This window comes from Idiotropiscis lumnitzeri, chromosome 6 (genome assembly GCF_059441095.1).
Source record: "Idiotropiscis lumnitzeri isolate Australia: NSW breed Sydney's pygmy pipehorse chromosome 6, RoL_Ilum_1.0, whole genome shotgun sequence".
NCBI classification, from domain to species: domain Eukaryota; kingdom Metazoa; phylum Chordata; class Actinopteri; order Syngnathiformes; family Syngnathidae; genus Idiotropiscis; species Idiotropiscis lumnitzeri.
In genome coordinates, this window is record NC_142396.1 from 684,558 (window position 1) to 708,645 (window position 24,088).

General features: G+C 44.8%; 2 protein-coding genes across 4 annotated transcripts; both read left to right on the top strand.

Annotated features, from left to right (window-relative positions):
• Positions 1 to 1,213: 1,213 nt before the first annotated feature.
• Positions 1,214 to 11,322, top strand: LOC148334392 (uncharacterized). 2 transcript variants are annotated; one of them, XM_088299017.1, is made up of 10 exons: positions 1,214 to 2,867; positions 3,590 to 3,675; positions 3,772 to 3,879; positions 4,675 to 4,812; positions 5,697 to 5,842; positions 5,945 to 6,113; positions 7,526 to 7,654; positions 7,996 to 8,131; positions 8,834 to 8,963; positions 10,020 to 11,322. In XM_088299017.1, the coding sequence occupies exons 1-9, from the start codon at positions 1,567 to 1,569 to the stop codon at positions 8,934 to 8,936; spliced, it is 2,316 nt and encodes a 771-aa protein (XP_088155143.1). In that variant the 5' UTR covers positions 1,214 to 1,566; the 3' UTR covers positions 8,937 to 8,963; positions 10,020 to 11,322. The 2 variants fall into 2 exon arrangements, with proteins under 2 accessions (XP_088155143.1, XP_088155144.1); XM_088299018.1 differs by lacking the exon at positions 4,675 to 4,812.
• A 1,421-nt stretch (positions 11,323 to 12,743) lies between these two features.
• Positions 12,744 to 23,877, top strand: LOC148334393 (transcription factor Sp2-like). Of its 2 annotated transcripts, none has more exons than XM_088299669.1 (8): positions 12,744 to 12,826; positions 14,747 to 14,823; positions 15,740 to 16,510; positions 18,058 to 18,279; positions 18,518 to 18,818; positions 19,605 to 19,788; positions 20,479 to 20,672; positions 22,084 to 23,877. In XM_088299669.1, exons 1-8 carry the CDS (start codon positions 12,820 to 12,822, stop codon positions 22,182 to 22,184), a joined length of 1,857 nt encoding a protein of 618 aa, XP_088155795.1. In that variant the 5' UTR covers positions 12,744 to 12,819; the 3' UTR covers positions 22,185 to 23,877. The 2 variants fall into 2 exon arrangements, with proteins under 2 accessions (XP_088155795.1, XP_088155797.1); XM_088299671.1 differs by lacking the exon at positions 12,744 to 12,826 and adding an exon at positions 12,840 to 13,056.
• The last annotated feature ends 211 nt before the right edge of the window (positions 23,878 to 24,088 follow it).

The window sequence follows — 24,088 nt, forward strand, 5'->3', positions numbered from 1 at the left end:
TCCTTGTTTTGGTCTCTATGGCAACGGTTCTTCATTCACACAATCTCACACAAACACACGATTCCGTAAACCGTGTCTCAGTAAGCGAAGCTTTAGTTTAGTTTTAGTTTTTTTTTAACAAATCGAACGTAACGTATAGAAACACTGAAAACCTTGAAATGGGAACACAATTTCAAGGTTTGAATAGCTTTCTTATTTTTAGAACGCAAATATACATCCAACCCATTCATGTTAGTGTCACATTTTTTCTAATTGACAAATTGTATGCAACACAACGACCAAGCAAGCCAATTAACAAAAGTTGAACGCATACACAACAATATAACAAATATTTGCAAATAAATTCAACATTAAAATGAATAAAATGAGCTATTCTTGAAACATTTTTGAATGTATACCAAATATTTATATGCATTTTTTATTTATTACAGCAAGAGACTTGAAATATATTATATTAATATCTATATAAATAGCTGGTGCAATTCGGAAATATATGCATGTGAAACTTTCCTAACCAAATGTATAAAGTAAATTGTATATCCATTATGTAGTATTTTAAAATTTAATTCTAAGAGTTTAAAAGGAACAAGCCACTCTTTAGTCCAATTCATATTTTTCAAATAATCCTTCCTCCTCCCAAAAAATCATTCTTAACATTATGTAAGAGATTATTTGACGTGTTCATCGGTATATTTACTTTAGTGTCATTTTTTTTTGCAGCCAAATCTCGCCCAACAGCGCCCCATGAGGATAAGTGCCGTCATTGCCGCAAAACTGAACTGATTGGCTGTCCCACCGGAAGTCGTTTGCGAGGTCACCGCTGACATGCAGCGAGTTTGTTACTTTGCTGCTATCTAGTGTACAAAGGGCGAGTTGCACACACGCGCTCGCTTTGTTGGGAACACTTTTAAATGCAATCCTTTTCTTCTGGAAAAATATTTCATTTACATACGACTGCACTGTACGCACATGAGCAAATATACCGTTTTTGAGAATGTGTTATTTTCAAGATTTTTTTTCTAATAATTCTGAAGAGGTCATTTCCACATTACTATTATTATTTGATTATTATATGACTTTGTCAACGAATTAAGGTGAGAGACCCGGACAAAAAATAAAACGTTGACTCGTGCATGAATACAATTTCAGGAAATCAAATAAAGGATGGATTCGTGTGGTCATCATCGTGGTCCTTCGTCACGAATGATGCTGAGCACGCGGGCGGGGCTTGGGTGGAGAGCAAGGTGCTGGCGGTCGCGTCGCCCGCCTGCCTGCCTGCCCGCCTGCCTGCCTGCCTGCGCTGTGTTCACCGAGAGGAGACTCGATGATGTCTGAGGCCGGCCTCCGCCTGCACGCCGCCGCGGGCCAAGCGCGCCGCCGCCGCAGAGAATGAACGCGGCGGCTGACGTCGTCGTCCTCGTCTCCTCCTTTCGGCCTTTTGTCCCGCTGCGCCTCGACGAGAGCTCCGGCCCTGCTTCGGCTGCTCGGTCTTCGACTTGCGCTGCTTTCGCCGCGATGTGACGCGCGCGTCGCCAGCCGATCGTGCGCGCGCTATCCAGAGCCACAATGACGAGCGACGCGCAGGAAATGTCGCCCGACTTCGTGCTCATGCGCCTGGTCTCCGCCGCAGAGGAGGACCGCCCAGATGCGGAGAGCGGTCCCGCGCCGCCGGGGGGGGTCGTGGTGGGAAGCCGGGAAGCGCTGGCTCACAAGGCGGCCTTGGAGCTTAGCCGTGACGCGGCCCTTGAGCGGAACAAAGCCCCGGCGACTCGCTGCCGGGCTGCACCTGACGGCGAACAAGACGACGGCCGAAGCCCTCCAAGGCCGCAGAGCCCCGTGCTGGGCCCAGGATGCGAGTTCGGCTCGGCTCTGCGGCCTCAGCTGCTGGTGTTCTCGGACCTAGTGCGCAATGGGGATGGGATATTGGAACTGAACCAGCCGAGGACTCCTTTGGGCTTGGACCTGCAGAGCCCTGGGCCTGGTGCTGGTTGCTCGGAGCCAGCCCTTTGTAACAACACTCGGACCCCGGAAGCGGTCCAGCAACAGCTGCAGGAGCAACTGGACGCAACCTGGGGGGCGCGTTCACCAGTGCCGGGGTGCGCGGAGCAGCGGGGATCTGCGGAAGTGTGCCATGGACACAGACACCGGGCCGGCCCACCTGTGTGGACCTCACCTTCGGGGGGCTCCACCCCGTTGGCCGTCATCGACCCCGGATGGACGTGCGCCCGCCGGGACCGTGAGGGAGCCGTGTTAGAGCAGCTGGCCCGGAGGTTCGGGGAGCTTGGGGTAGGCGCCGTACCGAAGATGCTCCTCAAAGCCGGCGAGCTCCCGCATTGCGCATGTCAGGGGGCACACGCGCCGGGCGAGGAGCACGCCGACGACCCGGCCGTCACCAGCGACGCTCTACTTGTTCTGGAAGGGCTCGGCCTGCAGGACCAGAGTCCGGATGACCGGGAGCGGCACAGACACTTTCTAGTCAGTGCCAAACAAGAACTCAACGACAAAATGAGTTCATTCCGGGCAGAAGTGATGGTGGAGGAGGCGGTCAGCAGCGGGAGATCCCGAGCGGCTGAGCCGGTTTCACGGGACTCCCCTCGCACCTGCAGCCAGGCCTCCACCCCCCGCAGGAGGCCTGAGAGGTCCGCCAGTGCCCCACGGACCCCCTGCATGGCAGCCAAGACACTGAGGGTGGCCGCTTTGGCCGCCAAGTCCAAGAAGGGCTCGCTGAGGGTCCGCCTCAGCAGGTTGTTCCGTACCAAGAGCTGCAGCGGCTCCTCCCACCTGCTGGACCAGGACCGCAGGACCCATGTTGGGGGGCTGGCGGACGCGCACATGAGCGCATCTGGACCTGCGCTCGACTTGGGCAGGTGAGCGGAGACACTGTCTTCATCACACATCCCTTTTGCATCACCCTGAAAAAGAAGCACAAAGCCTTCAAATAGTTTGAAAATGAAGAAGGACGACCTGCGAAAAGAAAAAAAAGAAGAAAAAAATCGGCAGTGAAATGCGATAAATTGAACGGTCAAAAAAGTCTGATGAATACACAACAAGCATGGTAAAAAAATGAAAACAATCAGAGAGCCAGTGTCAAAAAAACTCCATAAAAAGAAGCATAAAGCCTCCAAAAACATGATAAAGAAACACAGAGCCTTTTAAAAAAAATCTGAAAAAGAAGCGCAGTGTGCAAAAAATGAGGAATCACAGAGGCTGTAAAAAAAAACCTGAAACCCAAACCAAAAACAATACAGCGATTTAGCTCAAAAAGCCAGAAAAAGAAGCACCAAGCCTGCAGAGAGCCAAAAATGCGCACGTAAAAGGAAAGAAAAAAATGAATTCCCAAAAAGCCTGAAAAAGAACGTAGCTTATTGAAAAAGTCTGAAGAAAGACACACCCAGAAAAAGATTCACATCGCCAGTTAAAAAGCCCGAAAAACAACAACCTGATAAAGAAACATCGAGCCTGTTCAAAAAAGCCAGACCATAAAAGAAGTTGAGGAGGCGAAAAGAGTTTGGATTTGTTTGGGTTCTACTGATGATGATGAAGATGAAGATTGTTGCGTGTGCATTTTGCGCTTGTTGCGGTCGCTCAGCGTGGATCCCGATGCGGCCAGCGGCAGCGGCAGGCTGAGCCGGGCCCACAGTGCCTTCTGCCCCGCCTCCCTCTCGGCCTTCGCCGGTAAGCTCGCCACACGAGACGCCGCCACTGCCGGAGACGCAAACCGCGCTTCCGAGTCAAGTTGACACTGTCGCCGTCTATCCCGACCGGGCACAGGTGAGACGGTGTCCCTGGTGGACGTGGACATCTCCCAGCGAGGGACGGCCAACACGCCTCACCCGCCCACGCCGCCGCCTCCACCGCGACGAAGTCTCAGCCTTTTAGGTACTTCCTGTCCGTCTCTCGGGCGCTTGGCTCTCTCACTTCCTGCTTTCTGCGTGTCTCCACTTTCTGTTTCTGTCTTTCTTGTCTTGACTTCCCGCCTGTTTGCGTTTGCTGTCGGGCTGCCCATTGCTTGTCTGTCTCTCGTTTGAGTTTTGCCCCAGTTTCTTCCTTTTCTCTCCGTCCCCGCTTTCTGTCTTTCTCAACTTCCTCTTTGTCGTTACTTCCTGCCTGGCTTTGCTTCCCCAACGTTGCTACTTCCCGTCTAGTTCCACTTTCTGTCTGCCGCCGAGGCGACGTGGCGCACTCCTTCCAACCCAGGGGTTGCGGGTCTGATCCCCAGCCTTTACGGCCTTGTCGAGGTGTCCTTGAGCAAGCTACTGCAAAAAAGAGTGCCTCAACAAGCGGAAAGCGCACTAAACACGTCAAAGACGATTTGCTTCCTGTCTTTCTTTCTTTGCTTACTGGCTGTCCGTGTCTCTGTTTTGGTCACCTGTTTCCCTCTTGTCAAAATATGCACTAAAATGTCATGCTCAATTCGTCCTATCATATAAATATACTTTAGATCAACATATTCCGATTTGCTGAAACGTTGACGCTTTCAGACAAAACCATGACCGCTCAAATCTACGTTTGACTTCATTTACTATTTGGAATCAACGCCTCCTTCTTTTCTGTCCTCACTTCCCACGCGCCTTCCTTCATGCTGCTCTCCTTCCGTCCACATTTGCCGACCTTCACATCCTCCCTCCCATTTCCTTCCCACTTCCTCGCCTCCTTCCCTGCCGTCTGCGTCAGACGGCATCTCGGCGGCTCCCCCGTCGGGCGGCTTCCTGTTGAGCGTGATGGGCGCGTCGCTGCAGTCCCTCCCCCTGCCACTCCCCCCTCCCACTCCTCCCTCGCACGCCACCATGCAGCACAGCATCAGCCTCAATGGTAAGACGCAATCAAGGCGGCAGCAAAGCAGACGCAAGCGAAAAAAAAAAAGTGCGCGTGGCAACGACATGACATCGGAGTTGTGTCTTGTGTCTTTGTTATGTCCTGAGAGGGAGGGACAGGACGGAGTGGAACAGGACAGCTGTGCGAAGAAGCCATGTAACCAGTAGCCAGGAGGAGAGGACGAGGCGGGACAGGACAGGGTGGGATCGGGCAGGGTTTGGACAAGGCGAGTGAGCTAGGCCAGGGGAGGGCAAACACACTGGGCTCTAAAATGTAAAAGGCGGACCAGGCCGGGAACATTTGGATGGAGTGTTTGGGCCAGCTTCAATCCGCTTGAGTAACAGTGTGCAGCTTTCCATCAAGAATGTGTCAATGAATATGCCACGTTTGCACATCTGTTCATACAAGTCCTCTCCAGGCGTTTTCACCTTCAGCCACTCCGTCATCAAAAGAGCTTGTATGAAATGAATTGACAAAAAGAAAAAACGAGGACTTGTTGCTATAATCATCATTTTAGTTGGCTTTAATAAATGCAACGTAGTTTCAGCTCGCTTCCTTTTACTTTGAGTGAACTCTAATAACCTCAGATGGGACAGGACGGCATAAGGCGGAAAAATATGGGATTGGGCTCCGTGACACAGGACAAGACGGGAAAAGCCTGGCTGTCGGACACCATCTCGAGAAGGTTCAGTACGTAACAAGTGGCAAACGGGTGATGACGGGACAAAAGAGAAAGCTTGTGAAAAAATAAAAGCAAAATAAGGTAGGATGAGACACGACCGCTACGTGACGGGATAGGACAGGAATGGGGGACAAGACGGGACAGGACGGGCCGACGACCGGGTGGACTCTCAAGCCTTCGGTGTGTTGTCCCGTTTTAGACGCTTTCCTTCGAGCGCTTCCTCACGTGAACCCAGCGCAGGTCGACGCGCCGCCCGCCTCTAGGCAGGCGCCGCCGTCCGTCCTCTGCGCCCTCCGCAGGTCCGAAGCCAGCAACTTCACCGCCAGCCTCCGAGAGCTGGAGAAGGTAGCCGTCGTCACGTCGCCGTTTTGCCACGCTGACAAACGCTGCGGCGTGAAAATGAGAAACCTACAATGTCGTGAGTGTGTAACTTGTGTCGGTCGGCAGTGCGGCTGGTACTGGGGTCCGATGAACTGGGAGGATGCGGAGATGAAGCTGAAGGGCAAACCCGACGGATCGTTCCTGGTCCGAGACAGCTCTGACCCGAGATACATCCTCAGCCTCAGCTTCCGCTCCCAAGGCGTCACGCACCACACGCGCATGGAGCACTACCGGGGTGAGACACGGCTAATTCGAATGCTAATGCTCAGTGCTAACGTCACGTCATAACATTCAAACAACTTTTGAAGTTTGTTTCACTGATTTCTTCTTTGTAGTTTTCATTTATGTATTCCTTTTATCTGTAAGTTTAACCAAAAAAAAAGAGACGTGACATTGTAATGTGGAGTTTGAACATGAAGCGCCGACATGCAGTTTTAACAAAGTGCTAGCATGGAATGTGAAGTTCTAACTAGTTTTAACAGCAACATATTTAGCGCTATCGTGTAGTTTCGACGTTTGAATTTATTATTCCAAAGAAAATGTTCCAACAGCATGTGCTAGCATGGGGTTCCAGTTTGAATATCCAGTGGTAACCTGAAACGGTGACATACATTTTCTCCATGACGTGTTCGCCTCGAGTTTTAGTGCTAGCATGTCGTTGTAATGTGACTTTGGAACGTGAAGTTAACGTCAAATTGTTACAAATTGTAAGTGTAGCATTTTTAACGTGGCGTTCGTCACTTCAAGTTTTAACTTGAAGTTCTGACCCCAAGTGCTAACAGGAAGTTCTGACCCCAAGTGCTAACATGTCGTTCTAATGTGATCCAGAAATGTCAAGTCGTAACCTACCGTGAAGTACTAAAATGAAGTTTGAAGAAAATGCAATTTTGCTGTTCCCAGTGGGGCTGAGTATCGATTCAAATTTCCAAAATCGATTTGATTTGATTTTCGATTCAATCAAATATTTCACGCGGTACCAATTTGAGTTTGGCATGGAAGCCATTCTCAGGAGAAGCAATGCTGCAATCAGGACAAACTTCTTCTGCATTGGTAAAAATATGATTATTTACATTAAGATGTGAAGCCAGTGCCGTTACTTTAATGACATCAATTTTAGGATCAAAACAATAAATACATCTGATTTCACGCTTGTCGGCGCTGACGTCACTGCTTCCGCCATTTTGTTTTGATACGCTACTTTGGCGTCGTGACGAGATCTCGCGTGACGCCTGAAGAGAAAGATGTTATTGAAAGTATCGATCTATATGGTTTTCACGAATCGATATCGGGCCATGAAAAGGAAAATTGTTTCAAATCCATACAGCAATTTATTATTTTTTTTTAACCCAGCCCTAGTTTTTACGCAAGGGAGCATTCGTACAAGTCTTTCTATTGTGACGACAGATGCGAATGTCAAGTGTTCGCTCCACGTATGAAGTGCTAACCTGAAGTGGTGGCAAGTTGGAACACAAAATGTTTGAACGTACCGCTAATGAGCACGTCATGTCGTGGTGTGCGAGCATGCGAGCGTTGTCACATCAAATTTCCAACATCAAGTGTCAACGTCAAGTTGCAAACATGAAGAAAAACATTGAATGTATAAATGGCTTTTCAGGGAAAAGAAAGGCTGAAAATTTGTCTTTTTAGGCACGTTCAGCTTGTGGTGTCACCCCAAGTTTGAGGACCGCTGCCACTCGGTGGTGGAGTTCATCGAGCGCGCCATCATGCACTCCAAAAACGGAAAGTTCCTCTACTTCCTGCGATCCCGAGTCCCAGGTAGGAACGCCAAACCCAAACTCTGTAAAATATGATGAGATGATTTCAATTTAAATGTAAAATCCACGACCTACCGAACATGCATTCACGCAGACACACACACGCGCGCCTGGCATGATATACGCACACACGACGACTACTAAATAGCGTGCAACTAGTTTGTAAAGGTTGTCAAATGTCAAATACTTTTTTGGGAGGTTGTTTTGAAAAGACATTTTGTTTGGTGTTGATATTTTAGAGAAGTTTGAATTCAAAATGTTTGAGAATCAAAGTCACTGTTTGTGTTGCTAATGTTTTTTTGGTTTGTTTGTTTTTTGTTTTTTTTTGGGGGGGCGTCACAGGCTTGCCTCCGACGCCGGTGCAGCTCCTGTACCCCGTGTCCCGCTTCAGCAACGTCAAGTCCCTGCAGCACCTCTGCAGATTCTGCATACGCCAAATCGTGCGCATCGATCACATCCAGCAACTTCCACTGCCCAGGTCGGCTCACCGCAACTGCTTTTGGGTTTCCTGTCCAGATTTCAAAACCCGGACGGGCCAGATTTCACACGAGAGCTTCATGCACGGACGTGTTAGGGTTTGGGATTTGGGTTTTAAGATGGTCTTTTGCGTCCAAATAAGTGTTGCGGCTCAAAATGAGATTTCATGACAGATTTACGAAGATTAAGGTTTGAAACTCGAGTGAGGGATTAAAATGACAATTTCAAGATGGAGTTTGGGTTCTAAAGAATGCAAAGTGTTTTAAATGGGCTTTAGGTTTTCAAATGAAGGTTTCGAATCAGGATGAGGGTTTTAAAACCGAGTTATGGTTTCTTGTCAGTTAGTAAACTAACAATAAGGTTGCACATTCGATTTGAAACTTGGGTTCAAGTTTGAAATTCGAGTTTAAAGCCTGGGTTTTCGCTTTCAAGGAAATGTTTTGAATTGGGGCTTTAAGCTTGGGTCGCAATTTCAAATTAGGGTTTTAAAATAAAGTTAGAGACACAAGTATGGATTTTAGGCTAGAGTGTGGGTTTGAAACTCGGGTTTGCATCCTGAAAAAAGGTTATGGCCTGAAATGGGTTTGCTCAAGTTAAGCTTTCAAACTTGGGTTCGGGTCTCAAATGAGAGTTTTTCGACTTCAAATTGGAGTTGGAGTTTCAAGTAGAAATGTAAAATGTTATTTTTCTTGTGTGCGTGCAGGTCACTGGTGTCGTACCTTAGTAAGTTTTATTACTACGACCCCGAGGAGGAGATGTACCTTTCAATCAAGAGCATCCGGGCGGCGCTCGAGGCGCACACGTAGCACAAACGACGACAATGATGACGACATGTATGTAACGACAAAGCACTCACTTGTTTATGGCATTTAAAAAAAATACAATAATTCTTGCCATCCAATAGGTGAAAGCAACCTTGCCATTCGGGCAGAAACAAAAACTTCTTTGTATTCCTCTCATAGCATGACGTCCAACATTTGGAATACAACAGAAATGCACAGAACAAAAAGTTGAATCTCTTGGTTTTCTTTTTTTTTTTTTTTCCTAATTTTCTCTATTCTTTGAATACATTTTTTTTTTAAAAGTATCTTGTAACATTCAATGTTGTTGATTTTCTTGTAATAATCAAAAAAAACAATCTGGTCAAATGAAACTTTTTTTACAATTTTGTAATTTCGTAGATTAAAGGAAATTTTTTTTAACTGCGAAATTTTTACATATTTTTAGATGAAATTAAAAATACAGTGAATTGCTTACATTTAGTCTATGTTTAAATAAAACATTGTGTGTTGTCTTAACTTCCAACTATTTTATTAAATTCATCTCATTTGTAAAAGTTGTGAAGATTTATAAAATAACTGGTCAAATGAAATGAGCACTATGACATTTAACTTTTGAAATTTTTTTTTTTTTTAATTAAATAAAGTACAAATGTCACCCCCCCCCCCCCCCCAAAAAAAGGGCGTGTGCCATTTTTGTATTTTGGTTGAGCACCCTAAAACCTCCATCCCTCCATTCCGCTAATCCAAAGCGCTTCTCCTCACGAGGGTCGCGGGCGGGCTGCAGCCTAAAATCCAACTGTCTTTTTCAAAATGAATTCATCAAATTCGAGACAAAAGAAATTTGAACGGAATAAAACACCATCGTTCTCTTAAAGCGTTTCGTTTACTTTTTATGTATATTTTTTACATTTCTGATATTTTGCGACATTTAAAACGTTTCTATAATTTCGAAACTTGAAATGTTTCAAATGTATTCCATTTTGGTTTAAAAAAAAAGGGTGATATCTAAAAAATATATAAAATAATAATAAATACTATTCAACTTGTCAAAAGTAACATTGTTTTCGACTTTTGATGTCGATGACGCCGATGCTGCTTCCGATTCAGGGCGCCGTGCGGAGGCCTCAGCTAAACGAGTGTTGGCCGGAACGAGGACCTGCTCCTGCTGCACTTCCTCTTGGTCCGCATTCTTCTCACGTTGGACTGTTGCTGCTCAGCGTTCAGAAGAAGTTTGCCGGTCGGCGCCGTCGCCGCCGTCCTTCCTCAAAGTTACGCTTGGAGACCAAACGGCAGACGGACGCAAAAGCGCTTTTTGCTGCGATTGTTTCTTTGTTCGGACCACTCGTCTCTTTTCTCTCCGGCCTTCTCTTTCTCTCTTTCTGTCCACTCAGATGATGGTGGCTTGCGAATGCTCTCAAGGCAGACACACACATACTTACACACATTTTCATTTCATGCTGTGTTTGATGTCTCCTTCAAAACTCACTTAAGTAGCAAAATAAAAAAAAAAGAAAAATTGGAAAAAAAAACCAACAACTTCTGCCACCGGTATCTCCCTTTGACATGAAATTGGATGCACCAAAAAGTCTCAAGGACCCGTGGCCAGAATAGAAAAGGAAGTTTGTGATTTTTTTTGCTTTGAAGCGGTCATTTTTGCCATCCACTGGCATTGAAAAAAAAAAAAAAAGAAAAATTAGGCCCCAAAACCAGTTTCGCCGGTTGATGTGATATCGGATAGGAAGTTGAGCATTTTGGGACGAAGCTTCATTGCTGCTTTAAGGATCATCTGGATGATGATGATGAGAAATGGCGTATGAATTTGTTGCTGCTTGCTTGATCCAATTAGCCCCACCTGCTCGTGTTCCGAATGAAGTGGCCGTGTGACTCAAACACCATAGAGTGCATGAAAAAAAAAAAAAGGCTGAAATAACGATTCACAATTTGGAAGACATTTGCTCTCTCCAATAATGATTCGATTGACTGACTTTCGAGACGCAGCACAACGCATTTTGGGATGTCATGGCTAACAATAGCCAAAGAAAATAGCCCAACTAGTTTTTCATGATAAACTTTTTCAGAGTCAAACGCTCATCATTCTAATCACCGAAAATAAAGTAAAACTACTTTGAAGGCACAACGTGGAGAAGACACGGAAGGGTTTTTGCCGTGTTTGTTTGGAGGATGAGGATCCAGTGTATGATGTCATTGTTTGATTTTGTAAAACGGACTTTTCCCAACATTCCTTGCTACGTCACAAAGTGTTTGCGTGTGCTTATGCGTGCATGTGTGTCTGCCCTGAGTCGTCGACGTGTGTTGAAATGTGTTTGTTTGCTCATTGTGTTTCTCACGAGATGGCCACCCGTTTTTTCAAGTCAACCTAAAAACAAAAAATACAAAGTCGTGACGTCCATTTTTGGGTTTTGTTTTTAAATTCACCAACTAAAAAAAAAAAGGGGGGGGGGGGTTTCACCATCAGAAAAAAACATGCCTTTAGTATCAAGAAGGTCAAAAAAGTTTAGTATTGCGTTCTGACATGATAAATTTCAAATGTGAAAGTGATCAGTTTCACGTTGTAACGTGATAAATATGATGTGCGAAGTTCAGTTTCAAGTCCAACATGATAAAGTTTACGACTTACCATAATGTTCATGTTTTCATGTGATCTACTTCACGTTTTGACGTGAAAAGTCTACTTAGTTTTCAAATGATTACGTTCACATTTTAAAGTGATAAGATTTTTACATGACACGCAGTTTCGCGTTTTAATGTGATACATTTAACAATACAACGTGATAGGCTTCACGTTTTAATGTAATAAATGTAACAAAACGTGATAAGTTTACCTCTTTGATGTGGTAAATTCAGTGTCAATTTCAAATAACGACAAATTTCCCATCTTAACACTATTAACTTTCACGTCATAATCTGATCAATTCTATGTTTTGACGTGATCAATTCCACGTTATGGTAAATGTCCCTTTTTTACGTGATACATTGAATATTAAATTAAATTTGATGTGATAAGTTTGACTTTGTAATGTACTCAGTTATCAAATTCCAACGTGATATTTTTCACTTGCGCATTCAGCAAAACAAATGCAGAGCCCTACGTGGCTCTGCGATCTTCTTCTTGAGTCCTATAAAAATAAAGTTACTAGCTTTGTAACTCTATAATATTGACAAAAAAAGGCTGAGTGTTTCAAAATATTTCAGATTTAAAAAGCAGACTCAAATACCCACGAGTACACGGGGCTGTGCCAGTGACTTGAACCCGAAGGAAGTGCTTCATTTTGTTTTACCCAACGCAGAAATCACGTTTATTACGTTTTAATGTGATAACTGAAATCATATAATAATGTCAGAATTGAAAACTGTTGGGTTTGTAACTGACACATTTTCTTTAAAAAAAACGTTCCCACAATATTGCGATTTTTTTCCATTTTGATTTATATGTGGTAACTTTATTCCCATTTTTTTCTGAACGTCGGAGTGTCTATAACCCCCGCCCCCCGACTTTTTTTTTTTTTACGCACAATTTTTCAGTGCCTGACTTTGTCATTCTCGTTCAGACCGCCCCACCACTCAAATCTCCCATTGGATGTTTGTCACGTCACTCAAAATGAGTCCTGCTCTAATAGGCCGTAAATCCGATTGGAGAAATGTTCGCAACCCACAAGCCAATTTCTTTTAGACGCCATTGGATTAACCGTCCACCATCGATTGACGTCCACAAAACTCATTCTCCGATTGGATATGTTGGCTCTCAATCACTGCAATGTAATAATGCGATTGGCCGCTTCTGCCGCCAATCGAGTTAACTCTGGGCGTGGATTGGCGTAGGGGCGAGCGGGCGGATCCCTCTCGGGGCTCGCTGCGTTTCGAGGCTGCACGGACAGCGAATGTCGTCATGAGCGGTGGGTAGGAATTCAAACATTGGCGTTTATATTACCTTCTACTTGGTAAAACATGAAATGTGCGTGGCGCGCCACTACTTGGCGACCAGTCGACGGAAATTAAAGGCGGGCTGGGGCGGCTCGCGTCAAGCCCAAAGCCGTCGCACTTACTGAAATTGTCTTTCTCTATTGCTATCGAAGAGTTTAAGTCGCTAACGACGCGGATGCTAGGCGGCTCCAAGCTATCCTAAGTATGCTAATGTGCTGAGCTAAGCTAAGATGCTTTTGCACTTGTCTCTCCACAAACGTAACCCCGCAAATGTCCCCTCCTTTCCTCCCCTCACTCAAGCACAACCCCGTGAACGGTTCACATATTGGGTCTTGTTTTGGCCGTCGGTGCTAAGACGTACGTGAAATGAATCAGATTACATTAGCGGCGGCTGCTTGTAGTTTATATTATTCTGTTTTTGTAGCCCGTGTGCTAACGTCGTGAGCACAAACAAACCAGCCAAGCTAACCGGACGGACGCGCGTCGAAGGCGGACCTCCGGTGCTTGCTTCTTAGCGTCGATGTTGGAAATATTGCGAATGAAAAAGATAACCTGTGAATGTAACGTCAATTTTCATGTGTCCAATTTAAGTACTTGTTCCTTCTACTGCATTTTGTCGACCATTTTTACAGCAAATGCAGGGGAACGCTTGGAAATGTTTCTCGTGACATCTTTTCCGGTCTGACCTCCATCCTCTTTTTTTTCTCAGTCGCATTTTATTCCTTGCGCATTCTCTATATAGTTAGATTGTTAACGTTGAATACACTTAGACTTTATTTCCCCCCTTCTAATTTAGTCATTTTAATAAAAACTATCATGGGGAACCAAACTAATTGCCTGCCAGTCCAATGCACGTATTCTGAATACAATACAATACAATTTCATTTATATAGCGCATTTCACAACAGCTGGAGCTGTAACAAAGCGCTTTCCATAGCCGTCACATAAATTAGCAGGTAATTAGGACCCAAATTAAAACACATAAACACATTTACAATAGATAGAGTCTCTCATGAACAACAACATTTGTTCAACTTGCATGAGTGAAATCCCATTTTGCTGCAGCTTTATTGATCGAACCCAGTGACTGAGCAAATTGTCGTGGCGGCCCACTGAAATACACTTCTTGCATATCGGTCAAGACATCAATAAAATCGATTCTGACAAACAGCTTCATTGCAACCATGTACGTTGTGCAATTTCCATGCGTTTCCCCTCCAACTCTGCAGATACAAGTGCATATTTGATCCTAACTACTCATCGCACCTGTTACACTGTTGCCTCTGTATGTTGATAATAACAGTAATGACAAGTAATTGACTGAAGGCCTGGGTGGGAAATACACGGCCCGCCAGCCGCCACTGATATTAGATAAACCTTCCACATCAGTCGCGGTACAATACACTACGGTACTGGTATTTCATTGAGTCAGGTGACCCTGAGGGTCAAATTATTACCAACAGCTCTCAGTGTCAGAAGCACAATAATAGACTTCCCGCCCGATCAAAATGGATTACGGTAACTTTAGGGCAGAATTGCATTGGCTGCCCTTAGATTGTGTGCATAATGTTTTGATGTTGCTAAGCAGCAACATCTTCCTGTTCAGTCAAGTGTTGTGTGCGTGTGCGTGTGTGCTTGTGCTCACCAATGCATTGCAGTGAACTTCCTGTTCATGCATTTCAGACCCCCCTGCGATAAGTGGAAAACAGTGAAAAAGATGGCCATAAACATTGAATTGTAGTATTACCCTTCCAGACGCTTGAAAGTTGTTATAACGCTCTTCCACATATTTCAAGTGCAGACATGAAGCTGCGGTGTGTTCTGCTGAGGTAGAGAAATATCAAGCATGATACGCTGTTGCTTATTTCCCGATATTTGCATGTGTCTTGCAGATTTAAAGGACAATATGGCCACCGTTGTCGCTGTCAGTCCCAGTGAATATCTTCAGCCCTCGACCGCCACCACACAGGTGAAGCAACAGTGAAAGGACATAGGCTATACATTTGTTTAACATAATTTGTGCCAAATTAGTGTGAAAATCCACAAAGGATAAAGAATGGCAGCGCACATAATTGGCGCGATTTTATCACACTCTGCTTGATATGACCGCACATTGCGCATCAGTACGTATCTTGGTTTTAATGTGACAGTTTGGTTCGCAATTCAGTTTAACGTCAAATGAAATTGGAAAATGAAACATTGAGAAATGAAAATGCCGAACTGCTAGTAGTTCATTTCTTCACAAACAAAAGCTTCCAAACTAAAACAAAATCACGTATGTGATAAAATATCAAATGTTCTTGAATTATCATCCAGCCTGAGCCAAAAGCTTTTTTTCTCAGAAAATGCTCTGCCAAGCTGCAACTACAAATAAGGACTTGTCAGTCTGGATACATACCAAGGCCATTATAGTTCACGAGAACTAATGAAATAACTAAGAGAAAAATTGAAAAAAAAAATGTTGCCAACAACTCACTGAAACTACGTCTTATGCTTAGAAAAGTAACTAACTATAAGTCCCATGAAAATGTCCTTCCTTTTTGTCTCCTTCATTTAATATTCATGAGCGTCTGGAGTTTATTTGAAATGTGTTTATTTTAAGTTGTTTGAGGATTGTTGTTTAATGATGTAGGTTAATTGATTTGATTACACAATACTTGGTGACCTTTTTATTTTGCACTCAACAAATACATTACAAAAATGAAACAAAACATTTTTGAAAAAATGAGAACGAATAACTTGCTGTTAAATATAAATGAAAAGAAAGTGAATTTAACACATAAAAGTCCAAATGGGATAAAAACTAACGATAAGATCCAAACCTATTTTAACTTTGCTACTTATTGCGTCTCTCCAAATGAAAATGCGTCCGTCTCTGCGTACAGGCAGACAGTCAGCCGTCCCCTCTGGCCCTGCTGGCTGCCACCTGCAGTAAGATCGGACCCCCCGCCGCACAAACCCCCGTCGCCTCGTCACCGGCCCAGCCGCAGCTTCGCCGTCTCCTCCCCATCAAGCCGGCTCCCATCGCACCGGCGCCCCCCAAGAACCTGGGCTTCCTCCAAGCCAAGGGCAATGTGATCCAGCTTCCGGCCGGCCTGGGCACCGGCGCACCCGGCAGCCCCATCGTGCTCACGATCCAGCAGAGCCCGGGCCGACCCAGCCACCAGGCCCCCGCCAACATCCAGTACCAGGTTATTCCGCAGATCCAGAGCGCCCAGACCATCCAGGTTATGCCACAGGGAGGCCAGATCCAGCTCATACCAGGTACCAATCAGGCCTTCATCACCACCCCCATGTCTGTGCCGGCCCAGGTGGCCGACGCCCCCGTCGTTGCGCCCATTGCGCCGCAAAAGACCATCGCCATCAAACCTTCGCCCAAAACAAGAAAGTTGAGCGCTGCCGCCGCCACCAACATGGTGCAGTTGCCCGGCGGACTCTCGCTCCCGCTCAATGTGGCGACGGGGGAGGTGGGCGGCACTCAGATTATAAACGAAACGACAGAAGCGGCGGCGCACGCCGTCGCGGGAAAGCCCCGACGAGGCCGAAAGAAGAAAGCGATGCTGGACGCTCAAGTTCCGCCGCTGCCACAGGCGCCTTCGCCGCCCCCGGAGCAGTTGGAGACCATCGTGATAGAAACGGCAGACAACATCATTCAGGTTGGAAAATCATACAAAATGTTCATTCGGGATGTTTGAGTACCAATACAATCATCATCTGCATCGGTGCAGATACCAGCCTTATTTCAAGGTTTCCATACATGCACTGGGCTTCTTCTTGTGGTCGTTTTTACGATCAACAACTAGAAATTAGAAGAATAGAAAATTGCCATAATTTCACACAATTTTAAGGAAAATTGCCATGCTGGGATATATTGGTATTTCTTTCGAATGATCTGTCATTGTCTTCTGGGAGTGGGGCTTTATGTATCAAATGTAGTTGTGGTATCGGTGACTACTCAAGAATTGGGTCGAATTGTTGTACTGGTATCGCTCAGTGGTGGTGTGGTCTCAAACATCTCGAATTCTAAAAATACACCGCCTCTTTTATGCAGAGATTTTCCTCCGTAGTCATTTCAGAGCGAATAACAAGAGCTGGCCTTCTTCTCCTGAAGAGTAGCAGTGGCACAACGACCCCGCAGTACGGTGGCGTGAAGTTGAAGTGTCCTCCGCCTCTAATACTTTGTTGGAGTCCACAAAAACTCCAACTCTCCTTCCGCCTCAGTACCCTGACACAATAGTGAGCTGAGAAAAGCTTTGGCGCCATCTTGTGGCATCTTTGGGCAATCGTCAACTTTTTTTCCCCCGCTGATCGTTATGGGCTCCAGCGCAAACGATGCGTCAAATCACTTTATTTATCCGTTAGGAGCTTCATTTGCGGAAAGAAAAGTCCAGCAACATAAAATATGACCATTGACACGTGGTTCATAACAGACAATAAAAAAATGAGGAAATAAATAGATCAAGGAAATTAAAAGAATAGAATGGAATAGAAATCCCTTTATTGTCATTGTACTCAAGTGTGCAACGAGATTAGAGGGCTCCCCTCTCCAGTGCAATACAACAATAATACAGACAAATATATAAATTAGATAAATAAAGAAGACAGTGCAATGGAATTCAGTACTGAATAGGGCATATAGAAACACATCACAATGCTGTTTTGCAAGGTTAGGGTGGTCTCGTGTGTGTGTGAGAGTTCAGTATGGAGATGGCTCTCGGAAAGAAACTGTTTCTCAGTCTATTGGTCCTTGATTTGATGCATCTGTAGCGCCTGCCAGAGGGCAACAGGTCGAACAGGTGTGAGTTTGGGTGGGTATTGTCTTTGACGATGTTGAGAGCCCTTCTGAGGCACCGGGCGGTGTAGATGTCCGACAGCGAGGGGAGAGGGCAGCCAATAATCCTTTGCGCTGTTTTGACTGTCCTCTGGAGGACCAACTACTAAAAGATTTGGGCAACACTGTATTTAAATTTACAATCAGTACTATCCGTCAGCCATTGAAGAGGCGGCTTGAGGTGGGGAGAAAGGTAGAGATGGGCCTCTTTGTTCTCAGAGTCAGAGACCTTTACCTGCGCCCTGATGGTAACAGGACGTTGTGAGAGTGCAGGATACGTGAGGTAGGGCTGTGCTAGGTTTGAAGAATATCGGGGTTTCCGGGCACGCCATTCACGGACGGCTGACCTTGTGTCCGCTTTTGTGTCGACAGGCGGGGAACAATCTGCTGATTGTGCAGAGTCCTGGCCAGCCGGCTATGGTTCAGCAGGTGCAGCTGGTGTCACCCAAGCAGGACCCTCCTGTGGTCCAGATCCCCCAGCAGGCCCTCAAGGTGGTGCAGGCCGCCTCTGCCTCGCTGCCGCCTGTCCCGCAGAGACAGTCGCCCACGTCCTCTGGCCTGCAGGTGGCGTCACCTGATACGGCGCCAACACAGGTAGGTAAAGCTGTGCGTGCGTACGTGTGTGTATCGATCGATCAATCGATCCTTTTCTCCCCACCTCAATCCGCCTCGATCTATATATATATATATCTATATATATATAGATATATATATCTCATTATATTATTTTTCAAGATGGGAGCTGCAAATTTGCCGTCTGTGCAAGTGCTTTTTGCAGGGCTCTTCATTCATTGAGGTGGGAAACTATCCATAGACTGTCTTCTTTGGTCAGATCTTTTTTAAGACGGGAGCCGGCGAGTGGCGGTCGGTGCAACTCCAGGATGCTGTCTCCACAGCAACGACTCCCATCACTCCCGTCCCGACCCCGGCCTCGCCGCCTCGTCCCACCGCCGTTGCCAAGAAGACGCCAGCGGGCCGCAGGAAGGAGCGCACGCTGGCCAAGATTGCACCGGCGGGTGGCATGATGGCGCTGAATACTTCGCAGCTGTCATCGGCGGCGCAGGCGGTGCAGACCATCAGCATCAACGGCGTCCAAGTGCAGGGAGTTCCCGTCACCATTACCAACGCGGGAGGTGCGCCGCTGCTATGTTGAAAAGTAGTCGAGTGAAACTTTGTTTGTTCGGGGTCGGTACATTTTTGTGCCGAAGGGCCATATTTGATTTTTGAAATGATGAGCAAGACATATATTGGCGTACACCTTCAAATTTACAGTTGAAGATGCCTTTTGTTATAAACTTGTTACTGGACTCCCCATTGACTTCCTCTTGGCAACAGCTACTAAAATATCAACGTCTCAAGTTTATTATTGGTCACAAAATGAGTAACACTAAAATTGGAAAGGCTTTTTTGTTAACAACATGAAATAAATCATAGAGTCCTTTTGAAAAACTGAAAACTAACTTAAGTTTATGATTATAAAAGTATAATTCTAACAAAAATGTCTGTTGTTTAAGTCTTTAATTATTTCACACATGAGCGTTCGTGGTTTCTTTTAAATCCTTTGATTTGGAATTACTGTTCAATGGTACCGAAGAAATGAGGTCAGTCGTTTGGGAATTGTACTTTACCTTACTTTATTACATAATGCTTTTTTCTTGCATTCAGAAAATAGATCTATTTTAAGAAAAGTAAAACTAAGAACACATAAAATAAAACCCAAAATTTGGGAAAGAATAAAAAGTAACAAACCCACTCTAATAATTAACTAAAACAAATGGAATTTAAAATAACAAATGCCAATCAAAATATAAATGAAGGAAAATCCTATTTATTCTAACCGTGCTGTGTGTTTGATTTATTTATTTTCACTTGTGAGCTAACGTGTAGTAACGGGTGTGTTTTTTTTGGGGGGGGGTCAGGCCAGCAGCACTTGACGGTGCAGACCATACAGGGCGCCGGCCTCCAGCTGGCGGGGGTCGGGGCTCACGGCCAGCCCGCCATCCATGTGGACCAGACGCTCACGCTGGAACTTCCCGGACACGCCGGTGAGAAGAAGAGACGCATGGCCTGCACGTGCCCCAACTGTAAAGACGCTGAGAAAAGGTAGGATGTTAGCACCTTCCATGTCGTGCTAACATCGGGCGACACCATCCTCACAAGCTCACTTTTGACGTACGGCCGAACTTCAGTTTTCGTATGCCGTACTTCTTGTACGATTGAGAAGAAAATATCGTGTCTCTCTAATCCAGCGGGTAACGATGCGATAAAGTACATTTCCAATGACTTAAAAATAATTTCCTGGTTATCAAATTAGCAAAAGATAGCACATCCTTTTTGGATTTGGGCAAGGAAGGCAAAAAGGGGCAATCAAAGCAATTGGCTCTATATTTTTTTTTCTTTCATCCAACCAATTTGTTTAAGGACAGACAAAGTCAAAGTGTGTGAATTAAGTTTGGAGGAGGCTGTTTGAAGGTATCACAAGTTGGGCTACATTACCATAAATCTCAGCCAATCTGGCACTCATATAATAGGTCGTACAGAATTTGTGTACCCGTTTTAAAATCTCTAACTAGTCCTCCTCACCTATTGTCAAGTCCAGGTCCCCCTCCCAGAGTGACTTCATTAGCCTTAGAGACAATAAATCTGTTCTTTTCAAGGCTCGTGTTATTTTAAGTCTCACTGCAATGGGCCTCTATCGTACGAATTCCATCAACAGAATATTGGCGTTTGTTTTTTGCTCTAATGTTGAAATGGGTGGTTTACAGCGGCGGTTTTTGACGCTCTCCCCCGCAGGCCGGGCGACGTGGGCAAGCGGAAGCACATCTGTCACTTTCCCGGCTGCGAGAAGACCTTCCGCAAGACGTCGCTGCTGCGAGCGCATGTACGCCTGCACACGGGCGAGCGGCCGTTCGTCTGCAACTGGGTTTTCTGTGGGAAGCGTTTCACGCGCAGCGACGAACTGCAGCGGCACGCCAGGACGCACACGGGTACCACGCTCGCACCGTCTCAAATTACTCTCAAGTGTCAAACTCATATTCTGGGCCATGAGTGGCATCCACTCTTTGTCCTTACTAATGGGACAATTCGAGTAGGACGAATAGATGTTTCTAGTAAAGCAAAACGGTTCCAGTTGACAGCTCTGTGCTACTTGGAATACTTGTGACATTTAAAAACAAAAATCTCCTACTTAATATCTTGTACTTGATGAGTAGCCCTGGAAGCTAGTGCTTCACTACTAACACGCAGTTCTGCTAGTGTGCAAAAATCATAGAGCATTTTATGCTGTTTAAGCATTTATTTGGTATCCCACAGACAGGTTCTTGCGCTTTGTCTTCACAAGAATGAAAATTCAGCACAATAATCGGAAGACTATTTCTTATTAGTAAATGTTTTTTTTTGTACTACAGCCACTCGTTTGTCATTTCTGTGCATGAGTTAGGTAAATGAGTGCACTTCACATCTGGACACGACTCGTACTCGTCATGCTCTAAATGTGAACGAGTACATTTTTATTTTGTGACTAGTAGTACTAGTAGCCCAGAGTTGTGTACTAATGCACCATTTTGCCTCATTAGTAACATTTTGTTCTGCTGAAATGTTTTTGATTTGTCATTTATTGACCTCGAACAGTCGAAAAAAAAAAAAAAAAACCTACGCGTAAACAAAGAGCCTTTATACAAGTATTTAAGATTGAGACGGAGGAGAAAGAAGCAAAACCTTTCACACGCACCCTCCCCCTCCCTTTAGCATCCTCAGTCACGTCCTCCTTTCTTTTAAGCAGCGTGTCGGCAGGAAAGGCTCCGAGACAGTCAAGAGGAGCGCTCATCAAAGTCGCGCCAAAACATTTACAGATTTTGAAACTCTGTGCTCAAACAAGCCACGCCGCATTATAAGACGCCCTGTCCATTTTGGACAACTTGTAAGACTCTGAAGTGTGCCTTATACTCATGAAAAGAAAGTAACTTCATTGGTCCTTTTTTTGCGCCGTACATCTTTTGAACGTCAGCTTTTACCCTTCAATCGGGAATGCCTTGAACAAGAAATACAGCTCAGAAAATGTTCAATTTTCAGTTAGATGTTATATTTCAAAAGCAAACTCATAATGTGCAAAAAAAAAAAAGAAAGTAACTGTGCAGAAGTAATATTTTCAGCAAAGGCTTAAATAATGGAAGGTGATGAATCTGGAATAATCATTGAAACGTGTCGTCATGACTATGCCACCCACCTAAAAAGGTTTTATGTTAAACTGCGCTGCCGTTGTTTCAGTCCGCTAAATTGTTGTGCTATTGAGGATAACCAGCACACTAGTTGCCAATTGAGTTATGCTCCAGCAATTTCCGAATATGCTGCAAGTAGTATTTAATGTTTTACCGTAATCTTGTGTGTGTGTGTGTGTAGGAGACAAGCGCTTTGAGTGCAACCAGTGTCAGAAGCGGTTCATGAGGAGCGACCACCTGACCAAGCATTACAAGACGCACATCAACACCAAGAACCTGTGAGAAAACAACAAGACTATGACTCCACAATGAAAAAATGGAGTTTGTCACTTGTCCCATAATGGGACCCCTGCCCACCTCAAAAAGAAGAAGAAGAAAAAAAAGCCCCCTCTTGCGACTTGTGTCGCACCATGTACAAAGAAAAAGTCGACTGGAGATAATCCCTTATTTCTGAGCTCTTTTGTCAGCGGACAAAGATAGCACACGCCAAGCGGACGTGCAACTGCAGGACTCCAGTCAGAGTGGCCTCCATTTTTCTGTCTTTATCCCAAAACAGCCACCATTTTTTATTTGCCACCGCCCCCTCCTCCTTCGTGCACTTAAAGCTCAGAGAGTTAACTTTTTAATGGTTGTTTTTTAAATTTACATTTGACACTTACTTCAGCTAAGTTAACACGCGCAGATTTTTGCCAGCTTCCACGGTCGTATCGGAAGCCCGACCGTGTTAAATTGAGGCAAAAGTAGAGCCGCAATTTATTCGCACAATTCAGCAAAGCGCGGAGGTGGCAAAAGTACTTTGCAGTTAAGTTGAGGTACAGATAATTGTGGGGGGGAGGAGAATTACTGATTTGACTACTTAAAAATAAAGTACAACTATACAGACTGTGAAATGTAATTAAGTCCTTCACTGCCAGCTGTTCAAAGTAGCCATCGCCATATTACAGCTGTTTCAGAGAATTGGACTGATCTTTCAACACCCACAGACGTTTGCGGTCTGCGACAATAGAAGCACTGTCTTGAAAGCCACTTGCAAATTGAATGTATTATTATTATTATAAAAGAAAGAATCGATTCAATCCTTTAATCAGAAACAGCTTTTGGTAGCTCTTTTCCCCCTCCAACATTCAGTAGTAATTAACAGTGGAACATGGATCTGTCCCCCAAAACACAGGGTATTTTTTATTTTTTTTTGCTGTCTGCAGTAGTTTGGGTAGGCGAGAGGGGTTTTCTGTTGGGGACAACAACGGAAAATGTTAAGCATGCATCTGTGTTCAAAGGCAGGGAGTCAAATTGAAAAGTCATAAAAATACTCCAAACGTACAGATAACAGAGACAGCCGCTCAACTCCAATAACCGCCACCGCATTTACGTAAATTGTTTATAAATTCAAAACACCAATTTTGCTGAATCTCTTTGTCAACGGGGCGTTTATTTCACATAATCTATGCCAGTATTAGCATGTACATTTTTCCATACCACATTTTATACACGTTTTTAACAACATTGGCTATGAACCCTTTCCGCCAGAGTGACGCGACAATCACACCGCAGGATGCAATCGTTGCTGTGTGAAAGCGTTCAATCCACATGGAGGAGTGTCAGAGCACTCGGTCCCCTTTCACGCAGAGCTGCTTCAGAGACGAAGCCCCCAAATGGTCGAGGTGGTGCCAATTTTGGTGTGAAAGGGGTGCAAAAAGTTTGGAAGAGGAGAGGGGCAGAGCCTGCTGGTATTATTTATTATTCATTTGTCCTCTCCCTCAGTGCTGTCGTGAAGGAGAAGGATGTTGTACAGTCTGTTGAAATATGATGTGTGACGTTGTATATTTGCTTCATTCCTGCTTTGTAAAAGACCTCGAGAGACCCTTTTCTATAATAATAATAATTAAAGATGCCTTAGACAGCTATTTAAAATAAACATCCTTTGTCTTTTTACTTTATGTTCCTTGCTAACCTCACAAGCACTGATTTGACCAGCTTCCAAATGTATATTTAATAGCAATAGTCTCATTATTAACACTTTTCTCTTGATTGATAGCGTTTCATGAGAAGCCAGGAAACCAGCAGTTAATTTTATACTGTGTATAAATAAATATGAATATATGAAGAACATTGTCTGACGAGGTATGCGGTGAGACTTTTCCTTTTTAAATAAATTTGCTTATGATCATAAAAACTGATTTGGAAAT